At 38.4% G+C, this 22,134-nt stretch overlaps 1 protein-coding gene across 1 annotated transcript in view; it reads right to left on the bottom strand.

Moving 5' to 3' along the window:
- Positions 1–7,122: 7,122 nt before the first annotated feature.
- Positions 7,123–22,134, bottom strand: part of LOC124788069 (protein LSM12 homolog) — a 35,217-nt gene continuing 20,205 nt past the window's right edge. Inside the window, exon 5 of the mRNA XM_047255162.1 lies at positions 7,123–7,768. Within this exon, the coding sequence (XP_047111118.1) occupies positions 7,694–7,768 (75 nt within the window). The 3' untranslated portion in view covers positions 7,123–7,693. The remainder of the gene's footprint in view (positions 7,769–22,134) is intronic.

Below are 22,134 nucleotides of genomic sequence, written 5' to 3' on the forward strand. Positions count from 1 at the left end.
TTTTTGGGAAGTAGCAAATTCTATAGGCACACATTTTGGAAAATTCACTAGTAATAGCCATCATTATGGCATATTTACAGCTTGTGAATGATTGTGGACAAGTTTACATTATCACAAAAGCCTTGAGACTACTAATTTCATTTGTCACAAAATGTTCACATTCAAGTAGATTATCCACTAATTTACATTATAATAGTAATGATAGCACAAGCAAGAAAGCAAACAGGATTGGGAACCACAGACATAGATGGAAGAAAACACTATCAGTCAAAGAATTTATTAATTTTTAGGTGTAGCAAGCATTTTATTCTGCAAGGCCACAACCACTTAAACTTGTGCATAACTCTTTTACGGTATACATCCCAAGGAGATACATACACATTCCGCAAGCCAGCTTACAGTGTATGGAGGAGGGAACTTTGGAAACCTCTATCCTTTACTCCCTTTTCTGTTCGAACAACGAACACTGCAGGGAAAGAATGACTGCTTATAGGACTACGCATGAGCTCTAATTTCTCCAGTTGTCCTGTAAATCATTTTGAGACATGCATTATGTTACCTCACTCTTCTTGCAATGTTCACTTTCAGAACATAAAAAGAAAATTTCTCCCTGGTGCACAAACCTTCTCTTGTAGTCCCTTTCATTGGTGTTTGAGGAGCACATCGACAATTCTCTAATGCTTACTAAATGAAATGTTCCTGTAGCGCCTTTTTCTTTTTTCCATGGTACACACAGAAATCTTCCAGTCATAATACTACATCACACCACTAGTGACGTAAAACAAAATGGTGCAGTCCACTGTCAAAGTGTTACTTTGTTTCCTGCATTTGAAATGGAACAAAGCTGCAATAATCCATGCTGAGCTGCTGAAAGCATACAACAATAATACACCTTCATAGGTTTCCCTGTAGGCAGTATCTATCTCACCCCTAGTGATATATGCCTCTACATCCTTACATTTGTCCTCTATCCAGCCCTGTTAGCCATTTTGCACTTCTTGTCGATCTCATTTTTGAGACTTTTATTCCTTTTTGCCTGCTTCATTTACTGCATTTTTATATTTTCTCCTTTCATCAATTAAATTTAATATTTCTTCTGTTACCCAAGGATTTCTACTAGCCCTCTTCTTTTTACCTATTTGATCCTCTGCTGCCTTCACTATTTCATCCCTCAAAGCTACCCATTCTTCTCCTTCTGTATTTCTTTCCCCATTCTTGTCAATCGTTCCCTAATGCTCTCCCTGAAACTCTCTACAACCTCTGATTCTGTCATTTATCCAGGTACATCTCCTCAAATTCCCACCTTTTTTTTGCAGTTTCTTCAGTTTTAACCTACAGTTCAGAACCAATAGATTGGGGTCAGAGTCCACATCTGGCCCTGGAAATGTCTTACAATTTAAAACCTGGTTCCTGAATCTCTGTCTTATTATATAATCTATCTGATACCTTCCAGTATCTCCAGGCTTCTTCCATGTATACAACCTTCTTTTATGATTCTTGAACCAAGTGTTAGCTATGATTAAGTTATGCTCATTCTACCAAGCGGCTTCCTCTTTCATTTCTTAGCCCCAATCCATATTCACCTACTATATTTCCTTCTCTCCCTTCTCCTACAACAAATTCCAGTCAACCATGACTATTAAATTTTCATCTCCTTTCACTATCTGAATTTCTTTTATCTCTTCATACATTTCATCAATTTCTTCGCGGAACATCTCCTGAGAGGCCAAAGTGCAGCCTTCTACAACCGAGGTCTCCACCGAATCATTCACCTTTAGGAGAAATATGCCACATTGAAAAATGAATTTCTAAATATGAACCAATACCTCCGCCAAGTCTCATGGGTTTTGAAAGTGAGTGAGTGAGTGACGTGCGCGCATGTGCGTGTGCACGGAGGGGGAGGAGGGGATAATAGAAGCTAATTACAACTTTATGACTACCCTCCCCCTCCCCCCCCCTCATAAGCCCTTTATCAAGTTGAATACAAAATCTTGCCAAGGTGTTAATTTTTTGGCAAAAACAAGTATTTGCAATTGGTCACAAATCCTGTCTCCTTAAGTCCGAGATTCACCTTCTAAGTCAGTATCCACTGGTATCACTAAATGACTTAAGTGTCAAAAAATGGCAGGGAAAATTTACATTGATCAAGTGAATGTTGTCAGAATTATGCTTTACTTTGATCCCCCCCCCCTTTTTTTAGTTAGAATCTTCTCCAATTTTTATCTCTTCAATGTTTATCATTACTCTTTTGGAGAACACACTTAAGGTTCTACATCATCATCTACACCATCATCATCATCCAGTCTTCTACACAAGTTAATTAAGTTAGCTAATGGATAAATTTCAGTACACATTTTATTTTTCATCCCGTTATTTACAGATAATACACTGCAGATTTCATCAATCTTCACTTCTGAAAATGACTACCTTCATGCTCACCACCTTCTGATTTACAAGTAAAGCAAGAAAATACTGACTTCTGATTCTTCTTTGACTTTGAACTGTTTAAAAATTAACTTATTTAAAGATTTAATGGTCTTAATTAATACAAAGGTTAAAATTACTTACTTTTTCAATTCAGTTTTCTAGAGATTTTATTAGTTTGCTTATATCAGCAATACTCTTCACTTTTGATAAAGTTCCACCTCAGTTTGGCTTGACTTCTAGTACTGTTTACTGCTTCAATTTCACTTAAAAAGTTACAGCTTTGACAGCAAGTCCTGCATCATCTATATCAATCTAAATTCTTATATTGTGTCTAACTGGTTGGTTATCCATTTCCACATTGTACAAGTACAGTGCCAACACACAGCACACTTCTCTGGGAAAAACCAATTTTTCCGGTTTATGCATTGCCTCCTTTTTTGTACCATGTGACGCAGAATCACTTAATTTACAGTTTCTTTCTTGTGGTACAGTATTTTCTAACTAACGTTCTATGGCTGAATGTGTCACACACTGCCCTTTGATCACAAGCACATTATAGCCTGTTTCAAGTTTATCCAACACCCTGGGTCAGCTCAATGATATGACACAAACAGAATCTCCCTTGACTAAACCTATACTATTACTTTATAATAGTCTGTTCATCATGTTTAGAGATACAACAACAGATCAATCTCTTCTATAATTTGTAAACCTGGCAGAGGAGTTAAAGTGGTGATGAATCTGAGACCTCATTTTCCATTGTTAATACTGCTGAGACCTAATCTTTGTACCAAATCTGTAACAGTGCTACTAACCATGATATAGCATAGAGCAGACAAAAAATTGAAAGTTTCTTTATTTTTGTCTACATCTAGATGTAGGATAAGAAAAACAGCTTTCCAAGTTGATCAAACACACAAATTGTCTTCCTTACCTTGTATTTCTTCCAATGATGCTGTAGCATAAGAGCTCAATTAACCAGTCATTACGTTACCATCAGTGAGTACATTTTCCAAAAACAACGAGTCTGATACCCTCATACCACATGGATACCCAACCTTCAATCACAATCAGTAGTGAAGTATGCTTTAAGAACTCTTCCACACTGTGGGATGCTTCTTTAAGGTCAAATGAAACATTATGAAATATTTTTAGAAACTTCAATAGGTATGTCTCATGGTTTGTAATGGATACAAAGCTTTCTTTCATTTCAGTCTCTGAGGGATTCATTCTGCCAACATAAAGATAATTCAAGCTCAGCTTTCATCTCAACACAGCTCAGGCAGTACTCAAATAACATTTTAAATTGGAAATTTAAAAACTTGGTATTAAAAATAATGGAAATTCCTGGATGAAACAAAACATAAAATAAGGAATAAGCAAACTCATCCATAGCAGACTGATTCATGGAGCACAGAAATACGTAACACAAGACAGTGTGTATACTAACTTGTTTTACACATACTAGTTATTAATCATTTTTAATTTAAGCACAACCCCATAGCCCATTTCACACTACAAAAGTGTCCTCTCTCAAGCTCTTCACAATGACTATCACTGTACAGGTTTCAATGTGCAATTCATAAAGTCAATACTGAAGCACAACTTAAAGACAAAAAGAAGTAATATATTACTGAAACTCAGTGTCAAAGCATACAGTTTTCTCTCTAAGAACCATAGAAAAACTTACAAAGGGTTAACAGATGGCAAAATATTTAAATGTCTAATATGTACTATTACTGCAACAGTTCCTAATGTCCTTTTGTACTTGAACACCCTCATTAATATAAATTTTGGAACACATTCCAATTCCTCTTTCAAATAATAACAACTCCCATACAGAACAATTCTAATTCCAATTATCCTCAAAATTTTAAATTCAAGAAAGCTACGTCAGCAAGTCACGTTTTGAAGTATCGTCTGAAGAAACATTCCAACACTCATTCGACTCTATTGAAGCTTCTTGAATTGGTCTTACTATTTGATAAGCCGTCACAACATAATTTTACGTTAAAGAGATCAGCTTTGCTACATCTCCGTACAGAGCTCCTTGTCCTGGCCTCACCATTCAGCATTATGGCAATGCGGTATGGAGAGGTACGTGGTCAGCACACTGCTCGACCAGGTGTTGGGCTGGCTTTGCAGACTTTGGGCCCTTACCCCTTATGTAAGAAAACAGAACACCTATAGCTGTCCTTACAATGTTATTTATTATATGGCTATTAGTTTCAGTGCTTCAGTGCACCATCTTCAGGCCTTAACTAACACTGAGGGTTGCATCTCCAGCCATGAACTACCATCTCCAACTAGCTCCATGAGGTATCATGAGGTTGAGCGCACTTATATCAGTCCTCTCACCACAGAAAAATCCTTAGCGTTACCAGGACTCGACCCCAGGCTCTTCACATGGCAGCCACCTATGCTGACCATTCAACCACTGAGGTGGCCTCTACATCTCTATAGCCACATAAAAATTCCAGAAGTATGTAAGTATAAAATTCAACTATGGTTTTAAATATATTGCAGCAGTTCCGGTTTCTGAAGCTGAAACATAGATTCTTCTCTGCCAATATATACATTACTAAATACTTTATTAAGAGACAAAAGATTTTTTTTTTTTTCAATTCCTTTCAAAAACTCCCTGGAAATTAGTGTGTGCTAGTCAAATAACAATCTGATAGCAACCTCCTGTCTAAAGATGTGTAATATCTCTACTACAAATGCACTCATAATGATATGTGGTCCCCTCTCAAATCTTCTAGGTGGAAGAGTAATAGTAATTTATTGGCTCATGTAAGCAGTACATTTACAACAAACTAACAATGTGTAACAAGCCCATTCATGACCATTGCTGTGATAGCCTAATGGAATGAGGTATCTATGGCGTAATGCAAAATGAGAATATCTTGCTTCTTGCATGAACCTGATCAGTGAACACTGTTACCAATTAGTTAACTGCAAATACAAATGTAGAAATAACCCCATTCTTGGTAAATTACTATCACTCTTTTACCCAATAGATCTGGAAGAGTTCACACACACTTATGCCACAAGCACACCATGAACTAGGTAGCAATAATCTGAGTGTCCCCCATCCCCACTCCATTTAAGCACATCTCCCAAATCAATTAAGACTGCAATCCATGTGCCATAGTGGATTATGAAAGTCAAAAGCAGGAGGTCTTCAGACTTTTTCTCTTCTTTCTATCACACTGAAGAGGCAAAGAAACTGGTACACCTGCCTAATATCGTGTAGGGCTCCGCGAGCATGCAGAAATGCCACGACACAGCGTGGCATGGACTTGACTAATGTCTGAAGTAGTTCTGGAGGGAATTGACGCCATTAATCCTGCAGGGCCATCTATAAATCCGTAAGAGTATGAGGGGGTGGATATGTCTTCTGAACATTATGTTGCCATGCATCACAGATATGCTGAATAATGTTCATGACTGGGGAGTTTGGTGGCCAGCAAAAGTGTTTAAACTCAGACCAGTGTTCCTGGAGCCACTCTATAACAATTCTGGATGTGTTAGGTATCACTTGGTCCTGCTGGAATTGCCAAAGTCCATCGGAATGCACAATGGACATGAATGGATGCAGGTGATCAGAAAGGATGCTTACGTACGTGTCACATGTCAGAGTTGTATCTAGACGTATCAGGAGTCCCATATCACTCCAACTGCTCATGGCCCACACCATTACAAGGCTTTCACTGGCTTGAAAAGTCCCCTGCTGACATACAGGGTACATGGATTCATGAGGCTGTCTCATATCTGTACAGGTCCATCTGCTCGATAAAATTTTAAATGTGATTCATCCGAGCAAGTAACATGTTTCCAGGCATCAACAGTCCAATGTCAGTGCTGATGGGTTCTGGTGAGGCACAAAACTGGGTGTCATGCAGTCATTAAGGGTACATGAGCGGGCCTACAGCTCCGAAAGCACATATTGATGATGATTTGTTGAATTGTTCACACTGATACTTGTTGATGGTGCAGCACTGAAATCTGCAGCAATTTGCGGAAGGGTTGCACTTCAGTCACACTGAACATTTCTCTTCAGTTTTCATTGGTACCATTCTTGTAAGATCTTTTTCTGGCCACAGCAATGTTGGAGATTTGATATTTTGCTGGATTCCTGATACTCGCAATACACACGCAAGATGATCATATAGGAAAACCCCACTTCATCGCTACCTTGGAGACTCTGTGTCCCATCGCTCGTGTGCCGACTATAGCACCATGTTCAAACTCACTTAAATCTTGATAAACTGCCATTATAGCAGCAGTAACCGATCTATGGTGACCCATGAATCTGTTATTTACTTTCAAGTCATATAGAAGTTCAGCAATTTCTACAGTTATTAAAACAAAAGAAACATACCCTAATACTATTGTGCATTTCTTTTCAAATTTATTAACCATAAAAAATTCTTACTAAGAACCCCCTATTCACAGTTTCTTTCTTCTCTCTTTTCCACCATACTGTACATTCTCCCTGAGCAAGGTAAAATTATCAATGTCTTAAGCTTTTAAAGACAAACGCAGTTTTGTGTAATACAAGAATTTTGTATGAAAAGGTACTGCATATCAAAATCTTTTCTATGTCATTAATGTTCAACATGGGTGTGTTAAACTGCCTGATTTAATCTGGCATGGAAAATGGGAGGGATAGAAAAAATAAAGGCAGCCAGACAACATAACAAGAATGGTGTATTGCTGTACATTCACTAATGGAATGTTATATGAGAAAACTACAACAAATTTAGTACATAACAGGATCATACAGCAATATATTATATATTTCCAAACTAAATACATTTGGTACTCAGTACTTTCAGATACTATTTGGCGTCCACCGTGTACAACTGTAAACTGACTTCAATATGACAATTTCAAAAATTGTAAAAAACTGAATATTCAACTTTCAAACATGTTTGCCACTGTAAAAGTAGTGTAAAATTCAATAAACAAGTTGCACTTTTTGACAAAAATGCTTACGCTTATTGTAGGGAACACTGAATGTAATACATTTGCCGGATTCTACACATCATTCATGGGAGAAAGGCATTTCTCCTCCATTGTTCCTCGGCAGTAAAGAAACAACAAAAAACAGTTCACAAAATGATGCAAAAGAAATGAAAGAATGATTTGTGCCAGCTGAGGAGGGACTGAAAACACAGAAACAGGTAAACAAGTGTGTGTGTGTGTGTGTGTGTGTGTGTGTGTGTGTGTGTGTGTGTTTTCTGCAGTACGCCAATAGTTGCTACTGCGGTGACGAGTGAGCCCCCGCAGCTTCGGCTGCTGCAACAGCTGCCTGGTCTTTCGCATGTTTCTCCATCTGAAACAAGAAAAAAATCTGTAATGCAGAACACTTAAAATTACAATCCTACTGTTGGGGAAAGGATGTTAAATTAATGCACACTCTGAGTGATTACCTAACCAACACGTCATTGTGCAGGTTCCCAAACCAATGATCAACTAGCATGTAAACGAAGTAGTTTATATTACTTGTAACATATTCGGCTTTCCATAGATTCAAGCACCTGAAATGTAAGTAAACCAAGATACTTCGCCAACAAACGGAGAAAAACATGGTGATGAAACATATGAAAGCATGAGATTAGCATAAACAAGTAACATCAAATAATTGATTTGCTCCATTTTATAGGACCCCAACCCCCTTCTCCCCGTATGTATGTGTGCAGTTTGTTCGTGTTTGTGTGTGTGTGTGTGTGTGTGTGTGTGTGTGTGTGTGTGTGTGTGAGAGAGAGAGAGAGAGAGAGAGAGAGAGAGAGAGAGAGAGAACAAGGAATGGGGTGGGGGTGGGCATGCATGCACATAGTTGGGCGTGTGCATGTTTCCTGCTCACAATGCTCACAACAGCAGTCTTACCACAAAAATTATACATGCTGGAGATGAATTCATAGCTCTAACAAGCATTTGGGGGGTGGTGGTGGTGGTGGTGGTGGTGTGTCTGTGTTTATAGCATGTTTTACAATTAGAATTATTGACAATTTGAATACCGTATACCTTACAAATTTGTACAGAATAGCTTTTATAACTCTTAAGTTCGTATACAAAGTTTTTTCCCATCACTAACTGACATACTAAATTTCAATTACAAGTGGTGCTGTCAATACAATTTTTAAGACTGTATTCTCTGATGTTACATTTTGCCAGAAGGGAAGAATTAATAACAAGTCAGAGGTTGACAGTTTCTGCTCCCAGTGAACTGAAGAGTTTCTAACATCTTTTGCCACAATTTGTGGGCAATGAAGCTTTCTGGTTGCAAGTAAAAACCAATGAAATTATTTTTCTCATTCCATTAAAAAGTTACTAGTATAACACATCAAATTGCTGTTCAAAGTCATTGCACCATTCAGTATAATTACTAACATAGGGGAAAATCCTTTACAGCTAGGTCCTCCCCAGTTATCCCTGAACCTTTTGTTAATTCATTACTTGGGTATACATAATTGGGCACTGATGTTTTTTTCTGCTTTCTTGTTATAAAAGAAAACAGTATTTATGTTGGAAAAAAAGTTCTCAGTTTACTTGCCACATCAAATCAGATAAAATCCTGAGTTTTCGGTGACTGACTCCATCATCAGTGACAGGGGATAAAAGGATCGATATTTTGAAACCTTCTATATAATGGTGTAGGTATAACAACCTACAGCCACACATCAAAGTGGGCCTTCATTTGTAAATAATCAATGAAGAATAATTTCACATGCTGCTAATATTGGACACATTAGTCCTTACACAATGATAGATCATGCTTAGGTAGATTATGAAAATTCTGTGGTGCTTACTGCTAATACTAGACACATTCACTCTTACACTAAAATTGTCCAACACCGACATAAAGGGATGATGCAGACGAGGAGAATTTTGCTACAAGCTGACACAAAAGGAATATTTACATTTTGTAAGCATCACAGTGTATACTATCACTTGTACCCTTAATCTAGTTAGACTTACATTAGACACACAATATATTAGTTATAAAAATGCCACAGTGTTAATTTTAATTGAACTTTCTTGGATGGTTGGGATATTTTCGGTCGTGGCTTTGTTTTGGTGTTCTTAACTTTGATTTTTCATTTGCATGAGGAATCATGCATGAAAATTTAAAGAGTTCCAAGGATGTGAGGTTACCACTGCTCCATCTTGAATGATATGAGAATAAATACCTTTGTGAGGTGAAACAGTGCACGGTTTAGCATCACTGGTCTCAACAATGAGTTTCACAGTTGCTTGCTTTTGAGGGCGCACCTGCACAGTGGTCATTAAGTGGATCCTACAGACGTATTGCTTCATGAACTCATTCACAATCAGAGGAAGCATTCCGAAGATATCAAATGAAACAATATGATCCCAGAGAACTTTTCCTGCCAAACACCTTTGAGATATATATAACCCAGGCCTTGGTACAAATTTTCGTTTTTTACTTCAGTCTGCAAATATACACTACTGGTCATTAAAATTGCTACACCAAGAAGAAATGCAGATGATAAACAGGTATTCATTGGACAAATATATTGTACTAGAACTGACATGTGATTACATTTTCACGCAATTTGGGTGCATAGATCCCGAGAAATCAGTACCCAGAACAACCACCTCTGGCCGTAATAACGGCTTTGATCCATCTGGGCATTGAGTCAAACAGAGCTTGGATGGCCTGAACAGGTACAGCTGCCCATGCAGCTTCAACACCATACCACAGTTCTCAAGAGTAGTGACTGGCGTATTGCGACGAGCCAGTTGCTCAGCCACCATTGACCAGACGTTTTCAATTGGTGAGAGATCTGGAGAATGTGCTGCCAGGGCAGCAGTCGAACATTTTCTGTATCCAGAAAGGCCCGTACAGGACCTGCACCATGCGGTCGTGCATTATCCTGGTGAAATGTAGGGTTTCGCAGGGATCGAATGAAGGGAAGAGCCACGGGTCGTAACACATCTGAAATGTAACGTCCACTGTTCAAAGTGCCGTCAATGCGAACAAGAGGTGATGGAGATGTGTAACCAATGGCACCCCATACCATCACGCTGGGTGATACACCAGTATGGCGAAGATGAATACATGCTTCCAATGTGTGTTCACCATGATGTGGCCAAACACGGATGCGACCATCATGATGCTGTAAAGAGAACCTGGATTCATCTGAAAAAATGATGTTTTGCCATTCGTGCACCCAGGTTCGCCGTTGAGTACACCATCGCAGGCGCTCCTGTCTGTGATGCAGCGTCAAGGATAACCGCAGCCACGGTCTCCGAGCTGATAGTCCATGCTGCTGCAAACGTAGTCGAACTGTTCGTGCAGATGGTTGTTGTCTTGCAAACGTTCCCATCTGTTGACTCAGGGATCGAGACGTGGCTGCATGATCCGTTACAGCCATGCAGATAAGATGCCTGTTATCTCGACTGCTAGTGATACGAGGCCGTTGGGATCCAGCACGGCGTTCCGTATTACCCTCCTGAACCCACCGATTCCATATTCTGCTAACAGTCATTGGATCTTGACCAACGCAAGCAGCAATGTCGCGATACGATAAACCGCAATCGCGATAGGCTACAATCCGACCTTTATCAAAGACGGAAATGTGACGGTATGCATTTCTCCTCCTTACACGAGGTATCACAACAACATTTCACCAGGCAACGCCGGTCAACTGCTGTTTGTGTATGAGAAATCGGTTGGAAACTTTCCTCATATCAGCACATTCCAGGTGTCGCCATCGGCACCAACCTTGTGTGAATGCTCTGAAAAGCTAATCATTTGCATATCACAGCATCTTCTCCCTATCGGTTAAATTTCACGTCTGTAGCATGTCATCTTCGTGGTGTAGCAATTTTAATGGCCAGTAGTGTACATTAGGTGTGTTTGAGACATGAAAACATCTCTGGAACAGTATAGTTTCATTTTATTAAAGCATCTATGCCAGGGTTTCAGGTAGGATACCTCATTTTCATTCGATGCTGAGATGCCATTCCAATACAGTTGGAGAGTCCCAGCAATGCTGTTCGAGTTTAGGGGGAATACCAAGTGGGGTGAGGCATGAATGAAAATTTGGATTGAGGAGGGAGGTGTGCTTGGATAGTCCATGCAGTTGTGCAAAGCTACTGTGCCAGGGTGGCTTACTAGTTAGCGCATCTGCATAGTGAGAAGGAGATCCGGGTTTCAATAACAGCTTTGGTACAAATTTTCATTCATCACTTCAGTCAGCATATAAACATTCCAAAGACAGCGAAGTAGTGTACTGAAATGTACGGCCACGTGTCTGAAGAATAAGGACCAGTAATCTGCCAGAAGGAATGTTGTCCAAGACTGAAGCCACCGCAACTGAGTTTACCCACAAACAACATTCACATTCATATTGCTCCTCCGCCGCATTCACATCACACAGCCACATCCAGTAAACAACAGCAAGCCAGTAATGCCACAAATAGTGAGTGTATTGAATTTCATTTTTTATTTATTTATTTATTTTAACTTTGGAGAAGGTCGCTGGAAGTATGGTTGTCAAATTACTGCTAAAGTAGGTTTATGTATGCAGCTTGTACCGGTATATCTTCCTCTAAAATTACTTTTCCTCAACAAAATTTATGAAAAGGAATTACTTTATTTTCGATGTTACAATCAATAAGCACTAGTTCTGAATGTACAGTTAAAATTATTTTTCAGAAACATTTGAAATTACAGCCTACTGGCACATTTAAAATTTCTACTATTAGTTACGCAATACTGCCTGGTTACTATGTTTATTTCTGACTTCATTTATGAAATAATAATCAAAAATATTAATGTAACAGAAACTAATAGAAATTCATTTGTCAAGAAAAATTGATAAGCCCTTTGGGATATTGTTATTTTTGCTGAGTGAGACAGTAGTAGGCATTCCCCTGGTGTGACTGGATATTTTTTGCATTTTGTGCGAACAATGTAATTTTGGCTTTGTTAATGTGAGAAATCAAAAGGCTGTATGATATACTAAAATGTGACAAAATATATTAATGTAAAAACTAAAATTCTGCAACAACAATCTCCAAATTTATTTAGATCAATCGAACAGTGAGGACCTAAAATGTTACATTTTCAGCTTCAAGACTCAGACCCCCTAGACAAGAAGACCTGGAGACTACTCTACATAAGAAGCTAAGTAAACCAGGAAGTATATTATAATCTTCACTCTTCTCAAATCTTCAGAAAAGACTTTACTTATTGTGGACAATAGCTGCAAGTAGGAAGGAAGAAGAAGATTACAGGCTTGAAGTGTGGTGTCACCGCCAGACACCACACTTGCTAGGTGGTAGCCTTTAAATCGGCCGCGGTCCATTAGTATACGTCGGACCCGCGTGTCGCCACTGTCAGTGATAGCAGACCGAGCACCACCACACGGCAGGTCTAGAGAGACGTACTAGCACTCGCCCCAGTTGTACAGCCGACTTTGCAAGGAACAGTTCACTGACAAATACGCTCTCATTTGCCAAGACGATAGTTAGCATAGCCTTAAGCTACAATTGCTACGACCTAGCAAGGCGCCGTATTCAATTGATATTGAGATTCTATTAATGTATCATCAAGAGCGATGTTCTACAGATGTGGATTGAAGTTAAGTATTCCAGAAGCTACGTACTTTTCTTTATAGCATTCATTACGTATCCTGTTTCAGACCTCACGCCAGCCTGCGCGAGTTTAAGCGCGTGCCTTTCGGCTTCCTCTCATTGTGTCTAGGCTGTCTTGTCTAGACACAACATGAAGAATAAAATTATTGGGGAACAGGTAAGACACCAGGTCGTACCAAACTGAGTAAGAACAGCAAAGGTATCAAAACATTGTATAGTTGAAGTGTTAACTAGTCAATATGCACATAAAGACGACTCAAAATGTTGCTAAGCTTTCAGCAGTGTACTTTTGGCCCAGCAATCAGATTACAAAAACAGAAGACAAGGGGTTTGAGATCTTGGGTGCCCAGCAAAGTTTCCTCGAGTTGACCCATAAACAGCCACTTAGGAAGGTGTCATGTAGATCCCCTTGGCCATGAAACAGATTTGTTTGTACATCTTCCTCTCAAAGGAGTAGCAGTTTGTGTAAGGATGCAGTTTGTCTGGTGTATAATTAAGGAGGTGATGGATTTCAAGTCATGACTCTGGATAGATAGTGTAAAAAGAAATAATTTTTCCAGAATTTCTTTTTGCTTACAACAAAAAGAAGATTTTCCTTAATAATTAATTTTGAAAGCAGTGACTGTAGTGGAGACTGACATCTTATCCAAAGGCAACCATGTCCATATTTTTTTTATCATCTACATTTAATTTTGATTCATTAAAAGCAGTACTATTAAGGTACACTATGGATTAAACGTGACACAAACAATGCTTTGAGCATCCATATGAAATCGTTATTTAATTACACAAGTCATGCTTTTAAGGGGGGTTATGGATAAATTAGTTTGAGACTGAGGAGAAAATATTTTAAGTGTAGATGTGTACCCCTGTTAAGGTTAGCAGAGGAAAAGCTACACCAACATCATCTATAACGAGTTAGTGCAGCAGCAGAATAGAAAAGATATACTGGGAATAAACTGCTTTCAGTTCAGTACTGTCAGTGAGGAAAGTACATAAAATCATTCTGGAGAGGATCATTTCACCCTATATCATGAACAATACATCATGAGCAATTTGGTACAGTATACAACAATCCCAATAACAACAAATAAAATAACAGATAAAGACTGCAGTTTTGTACATGGAAATGGTGGCCAATTTTCATGTTATGAGTGTACACAAAGAACCTTGTAAAGAAGTTTATTATTACTCCAGATAGTCACAATAACAGCACACATGATGAAATGGAAACAGAGACATAAATGAATAATGAAGAATAAAAAATGTCCCATGAGCAATTGGCCAATAATCACAACAATCTGCAGCAGGAAGCAGTTAACTAACAAGTGAGAAATTTCAACTCACAATTTATGGTTGCCAAAGGAGGCAAGGAAGGTGTACCGTAAATTTATAAGTACCGGGTGATCAAAAAGTTAGCATAAATTTGAAAATTGAATAAATCATGGAATAATATATCTAAAAACAAAGATGATGTGACTTACCAAATGAAAGTGCTGGCAGGTCGACAGACACACAAACAAACACAAACATACACACAAAATTCTAGCTTTCGCAACCAACGGTTGCTTCGTCAGGAAAGAGGGAAGGAGAAGGAAAGATGAAAGGATGTGGGTTTTAAGGGAGAGGGTAAGGAGTCATTCCAATCCCGGGAACGGAAGGACTTACCTTCGGGGGAAAAAAGGACAGGTATACACTCGCACACACACATATCCATCCGCACATACACAGACACAGACACAATAGGTACAGATAGTAGATCCAAAGAGGGTGACACGAAAACAAATGAAAACTAGCTATAATATTAAATGAGACGAATTTCTATTCACCACATAGAGGAAGCATCAAGTGGCATACAGGCACATTTAAAAGTAGACTAAGCTACTGGAAAAAGTACTTCTCTAGAGGCAGACGCCCCCCCCCCCCCCCACAATTCACACACACACACACACACACACACACACACACACACACACACACACAAAAGAACAACTCACAAACACAACAAGTGGCCACTGTTTTCCGGACACAAAGGCCCAACTGCTGTGAGCAGTGATCTTGGCCGAGATGGGTAGTGGAGGTACAGAAGAGGTATGGAGTGGAGTGGGGAGGGAAAGGGATAGCATGGGACGTGTAGGAGAATATTCTGTAGTATTGGCTGTGGGAATGGGAATAAGATAGTGAGCTGTTAGGAGCAGCAAACTGTGCTCAGGGAAAGGGGGCGGGATGGGGAGGGGAGGGGGGGCATGGAGAAGAAAGAAGCACAGAAAGAAATAGGACTATGCAGGTAATGTTACAGTTGCTGAAAATTACAGCCATGAATAAAATAAATATACCATTGCAGCCTCACACATAGCTGCTACCTATCACTTTATTCATGACTGTAATTTTCAGCAACTTTAATATTACCTTTTACAGGATTAATTTCAGTGATCAGTTGCAAATAAATTTTATTATCTTTATCAGTTTCGACACATTAATTTGTCATCTTCAGAAGCTTAGTTTAGTAGACAGTCAACATCTTCATAAAAGGATAATACCATGGTATGTCCAGAAATTTACATATTGTATGTGGTTATTTTAAACACTATTTGACAATTTACAATAACTGAATCACATCAATGTATCTGCTGTGCTAGTTCAATTCAATAATTCGACAATTTGCAGTAACTGAATCACATCCACATATCTGTTGTGCTAGTACAACAGATACATAGATGTGATTCAGTTATTGTAAAATGTCAGTTTTAGTGTCTTGAAGGGAGGATATAAAATAAACATCAACAAAATCAAAACAAGGATAATGGAATGTAGTCAAATTAAGTCGGGTGATGCTGAGGGAATTAGATTAGGAAATGAGACACTTAAAGTAGTAAATGAGTTTTGCTATTTGGGGAGCAAAATAACTGATGATGGTCGAAGTAGAGAGGATATAAAATGTAGACTGGCAATGGTAAGGAAAGCGTTTCTTAAGAAGAGAAATTTGTTAACATCGAGTATAGATTTAGGTGTCAGGAAGTCGTTTCTGAAAGTATTTGTATGGAGTGTAGCTATGTATGGAAGTGAAACATGGACGATAAATAGTTTGGGCAAGAAGAGAATAGAAGCTTTTGAAATGTGGTGCTACAGAAGAATGCTGAAGATTAAATGGGTAGATCACATAACTAATAAGGAGGTATTGAATAGGATTGGGGAGAAGAGGAGTTTGTGGCACAACTTGACAAGAAGAAGGGACCGGTTGGTAGGACATGTTCTGAGGCATCAAGGGATCACCAATTTAGTATTGGAGGGCAGCGTGGAGGGTAAAAATCATAGAGGGAGACCAAGAGATGAATACACTAAACAGATTCAGAAGGATGTAGGCTGCAGTACGTATTGGCAGATGAAGAAGCTTGCACAGATAGAGTAGCATGGAGAGCTGCATCAAACCAGTCTCAGGACTGAAGACAACAACAACAACAACAACAACACGTACATGAAGAAAATATTGACTGACTCCTAAAGTAAGCTTTTGAGGACGACAAATTAATTTGTCGATACTGGTAAAGATAATAAAAGTTATTTGCAACTGATGACTGAAATTAAGCCTGGGAAAAAAAAAACATTATCCACCCTCACGACGTCCAGCCACACTCCCACAAGCAGTACTACAGTATTTTCCACCACTCCTACCCTCCCAATCCCTCCCCCACACATCATCTATACCATCACCACCCATCCCAAGAGATTCCTCAGCTCACAGCAGTTAGGCCCTAATATAAGGAGATGACTCTGTGTGTGTGTGTGTGTGTGTGTGTGTGTGTGTGTGTCCTAAGGAGGAGGACTTTGTCCAGTAGCTTAGCCCACTCTTAAATGTACATTAAATGTGTCAGTCTGCCATTCAATGCCTTCTCTATGTAGCTATTAGGAACCTAACCCCTGTCACATTACTGTTAATTCATCCTGGATTACACGCTATTTGAAAGCAAACTATATTAATGCTGAATCCACAGGTTCTAGAGACGCCAGGGTGAATGGAGAGAGCTCCGATCATATATAATCCCTAGTTGTGGATTTGGTTGTGAGAAGGGAGTGACTTGATTTGAAACATAATCCCGGAACACAAAGAGAAATTTCAACCAAACTTAATACAAATGCAGCTTACTATCTAGGAAAAAATACAGTGTGTAAGACACTGCTAGCACTCTTATTTGTGGGCATGAGAAGAAGAAGACACAAGTTAATAATTTAAAAATATTAGTGTCAAATAACCAGTTTTTGCCATTGTTAAGATGATTCATAACAGTCCTGGCATCTACATTTACAAGCAAACTCTGAAAGCAGCTTATTATCTAGGAAAAAATACAGTGTGTAAGACACTGCTAGCACTCTTATTTGTGGGCATGAGAAGAAGAAGGCAAAAGTTAATAATTTAAAAATATTAGTGTCAAATAACCAGCTTTTGCCATTGTTAAGATGATTCATAACAGTCCTGGCATCTACATTTACAAGCAAACTCTGAAAGCCACCATAAGTTGCATGGCGGAGGGTACTTGGTACCACTACCAGTAATTCCCTTTCCTGTTTCCCTCACAATTGGTGCAAGGGAAAAAACTCTAAGCCTCCATACAAGTGCTAATTTCTCTAATCTTGCCTTTGTGGTCCTTAAGCAAAATGTATGATGGTTGCAGCAGAATTGTTCTGCAGAGTACGGTGAGAGGAAGGAGAACATGGGATGAAGGAGATGATTTGAGAACAATCAAACAAGATTGTTATTACTGAATTCCGTGTTGCTAAGCTGATTACCAACAACCCTGAAAACAATTGACCCCCAGGGGTACGTGTGAGCACAGGGTGAAATAGAAAGTATAATTAGATATGTATTGTGCAATTTCAAACACACTTGGTTCAAATGTTACTGTTGGGAAACCACTGGGGGGGGGGGGGGGGGTGAGAAGACGATACGAGATTTTAACTTGGCAACACCAAGTAATTTGCTGGTATTATAATGAAAGAAAAAAGTAAAAGGTTGTTGGAAGCAATATTACAAGGTATCAAAGAAGAAAAAGAAAGCAGCAGTCTGTTTTCTACATGTGTATGTGAAGAGAGAATAATGTTTGTGTGTTTTACTGCCTGCAGTTATTGCATAATGTTTTGAGAGCACCGAGCTAATAGTTCATTTATTTATCAGGTGACAGCATGTGTTACCTAACTCTAGAAAAATCTTTGCACTGGAACAGATGAAAGGAAAGGGAAATCCAAGGAACTGGAAGTGCAAGGAAGAGGCAGTAACATGAGAATAGATGCAAGAAAGATTAAGTAGTGTGAAGTTAGGATATTTTGTTAGTGTTAGTGCAATTAAGGTTACCTTCTGTGACTCACACCTAAAAGAAGTACATTCACCTCTGAAGCTTTGGTAAGCAGACACTGATCTGCTCATGCAAGCTGGCTCACACATCTACAGTGGCAAACCAACAGCTGGTTTATGGACACAAACTCTCAGTTTCTCTCGATCTGATTTACACACACACAATCACTACAAACATATCAAGAAAAAGTAATTATACTGAGGTACATTTTTTGCTAAGTTATGGCGGACAATGCGACAAATAATCTGACATACGAGGTGTGTTCAGATAGTAATGGGAATTTTGTAATACTGCCTACATATTAGTGTAATTGGCGTGATTTTTTCATTGTTGAGTTGGTAACATGTCTGGGAAGTATATGTACAGCATTAGCAAATATGTAGTCCATCATAAATTATCAAAAAGATCACTTATTTTTTGGTATTGCATATAAAAATGGATCAGAGAATTTTTATTATATTTTGCTGTAAGAACAAAATAAAGTTCAGCGCAAATTTTTAGAAAAGTTACATACTGCTTTTGGTGAAACCACTACGATTAAAACTATAGGATTTGGGATTGTTATAAGTATTTTGAAGAAGGCCATGATGAATTTGAAGATATCAGCACCCTGCATTCCCCAGCACATCATCAACTGATGGAATTGTGGAAACAGATTTGTGGCTAAAAGCCATCTCACAGATTGAGTTCAAGAGTGGTTCTGAGATTGGAAAATTAATGTATAATATCTAATGATAACTAATTTGAAGGGGATACTCTTGATGTAGGTGAGTAAATAAAATTCATAACAAAAAAATATGTTTTTTTTAACGCACCTCACATGAAAATAATTTCTAATGATACTGACTGTGTTTGTTTTAAATCGAATTATGTAATTTTTCTGTGGCACTGACACAAAAATTTGAAGAGGATTTCAATGACAAAACGTACACGGAACTAGACAAAATAAAAAGTTAACAGCCTCACAAACTACTGTTCCGCTGTGAAGAAAATGAATCCCACAAACATTTGCTGTACTATAGTAAAAGTAAGGAATCAAGTAACTATAGCACTATTCACCTGTGCGACTGAACTCCATCAGTATTTTCTCGGAAGTTGGAGCGATCAGACTTTTATAATACAAAGAACAGAAACAGATGAATTCGCTGATGTGGTTTTTGTTTTGGGGAAATGTTGCCAAACTGTTAGAGTAGCGGTGGGGTTGTACAATGAAAGGTGTCCAGATTGTACCAAGTACTCACACTCTGTCTTTGTAAACACTACAAAAAAATTTCAAGAAACTGGAAATGTGAACAATAAAATAAGCCAATGAGATAGAACAGCAAATGATGAGAGAAATGTAGCTAATGTTTTAACAGTGATAAAAAAAACCCTATTTCATTACAAGGCAGATGTGCAGGTGGAATCAATCAAAGTAGTGTTTTGAGAGCACTACATTCCTGCATATTTCATTCTACACATATGTTACTCCAATAGCCTGATGACAATGACATACAACACTATACTAATCAGTTGAAAACCCATTCTGGTAGTCTTTGTAAACACTACAAAAAAATTTCAAGAAACTGGAAATGTGAACAATAAAATAAGCCAATGAGAAAGAACAGCAAATGATGAGAGAAATGTAGCTAATGTTTTAACAGTGATTAAAAAAACAACCCCTATTTCATTACAAGGCAGATGTGCAGGTGGAATCAATCAAAGTAGTGTTTTGTGAGCACTACATTCCTACATATTTCATTCTACACATATGTTACTCCAATAGCTTGATGACAATGACATACAACACTATACTAATCAGTTGAAAACCCATTCTGGTAGGGAGAAGTGTATAATCAATTTTCAAAATGTGCACTACTATTCAGTTGAAAATCAAAGAGAACTGGATAAACACAGATATTTTTCTGCAACAAGTACTACGGAGTTTTCAAGGCTCACCATGGCTACCCATTTTACTGCTGGGACTCGTGAAGCCACAAATACCAACAGCTTCCGACACATCCTGCCATAGTTGTTGAAAGACACTGCGCTGTAAGTAAAGCAATCAATGTGCTATCAGCACGACAGATGTCAGGTCCATTCCATACAGATAGGTTAATCAGGAACCTCTTCTCCTGATAGCGGAACAGTGATTTGAGGTACTGTTACCCTGTTACTATTTTATCAAGTTCCACCCATATTACATTGGAGAAGTACTCTTTGAAGTCTCTTTCCAAACTCTCTTTCCTCATATTCATGTGCAATGTCTGATGCTTTTAATGATTTGGCAAATTTTTATTTCAATTTTGTGGCCAGATACTCTTCTTGTCACCACTCTTACCAATTAAATTAAGGAGAGAGGTTGTGTCATCCATTTATGAATCATGGGAACTTAGTTCTTTGTGTACTCTTGTTTTAACTGTTCACACAGTGTATTTCCTAAGGCAGAAATAGCGGACCATTCCAGCATTTGTCAAAACAAGCATGGGAAATAACCTAAAATTTACATTCAGAATGGATGATGTAACAGACCAATGGCTGTAGGATTTAATCCAGGTCTGTCTCACATCCCTGCCACACAAACTTGCACTTTGTGTATGAAACTACACAAACATGTCCTTTGTAGACTCTTTCCAATTTCACATAAAAAATTAATTAGTTTCATAAAAAAAATTAGTGTCATAATTCAGCAGCTATATGTATCAGAAAATTAGTCACACTGCCTGTTACGACTTAGTGAAAACTGCACCTCAGTACATTTACTCATTATGGGTATATTTTGGGTGGCCTGTCTTAACTGCCCCACACCACGTGCGCGTTTGTGTTTGGGGTGTGTGTGTGTGTGTGTGTGTGTGTGTGTGTGTGTGTGTGTGTGTGTGTGTGTCTATATGTTGGACTTAGTCTGATAGCTAATAATGTCTATCAGTCTTGGTTTTCATTGTGCCTGTCTGCCTCTCAATGCATCTTTTACATATTGATGTTGCTGAACGAAGTTTTATTTAATGTCTCCATACCAGCATCCTGCTATTCATGCTCTAAGGACTAGTAATCTAATTATAAGAATTTTTAATGCCAATGAAAACTGAAATGTGTGATACTTAAAATTTTGAAACCTGTTATGTATCTTCAAAAGAGTCATGTCATTAATGGATACAAACCTTTCCAATGAGTTGTCTGACAGAGGAATTGTGTCACTTGTCCTTAACATAAAATAGAAAATTTGTGCTGCCATCACTGCACTGAGAATAGGCTCTCTTTTTATACTGGTTACAACAGGAACACATGATCAGAGATTACAAGACAAGTTTCTTGTTACCAAACTACAAACAAGTGTTCTTGGCTTACACAACCTGCCTCCTGAGCAGGCCTGGTGTAAAAGACCAATGAATCAAAAGTGAATTACGATTAAGGATGTAGATGACCTTTTGGGCAGATGTTTATGGTACGAGGGTCACTCGAAAAGAAATGCACACTATTTTTTTTTAAATCCATCTTTTATTCTACATGTTTGAAAGTTTTACAGTGTGTAGATACATCCTTTATCAACAATATTTTCATTTCTCCACATAATTTCCATTCCTCTCAACTGCATTACGCCGTCTTGCAACCAGCGCCTGTATACCCGCACAGTAAAATTCTGGACCAACCTGTTGGAGCCACTGTTTGGCAGCGTGCACAAGGGAGTCATAATCTTCAAACCTTGTTCCACGAAGAGAGTCTTTCAGTTTCCCAAAGAGATGATAGT

Source organism: Schistocerca piceifrons, chromosome 3, assembly GCF_021461385.2.
Source record: "Schistocerca piceifrons isolate TAMUIC-IGC-003096 chromosome 3, iqSchPice1.1, whole genome shotgun sequence".
NCBI lineage: Eukaryota > Metazoa > Arthropoda > Insecta > Orthoptera > Acrididae > Schistocerca > Schistocerca piceifrons.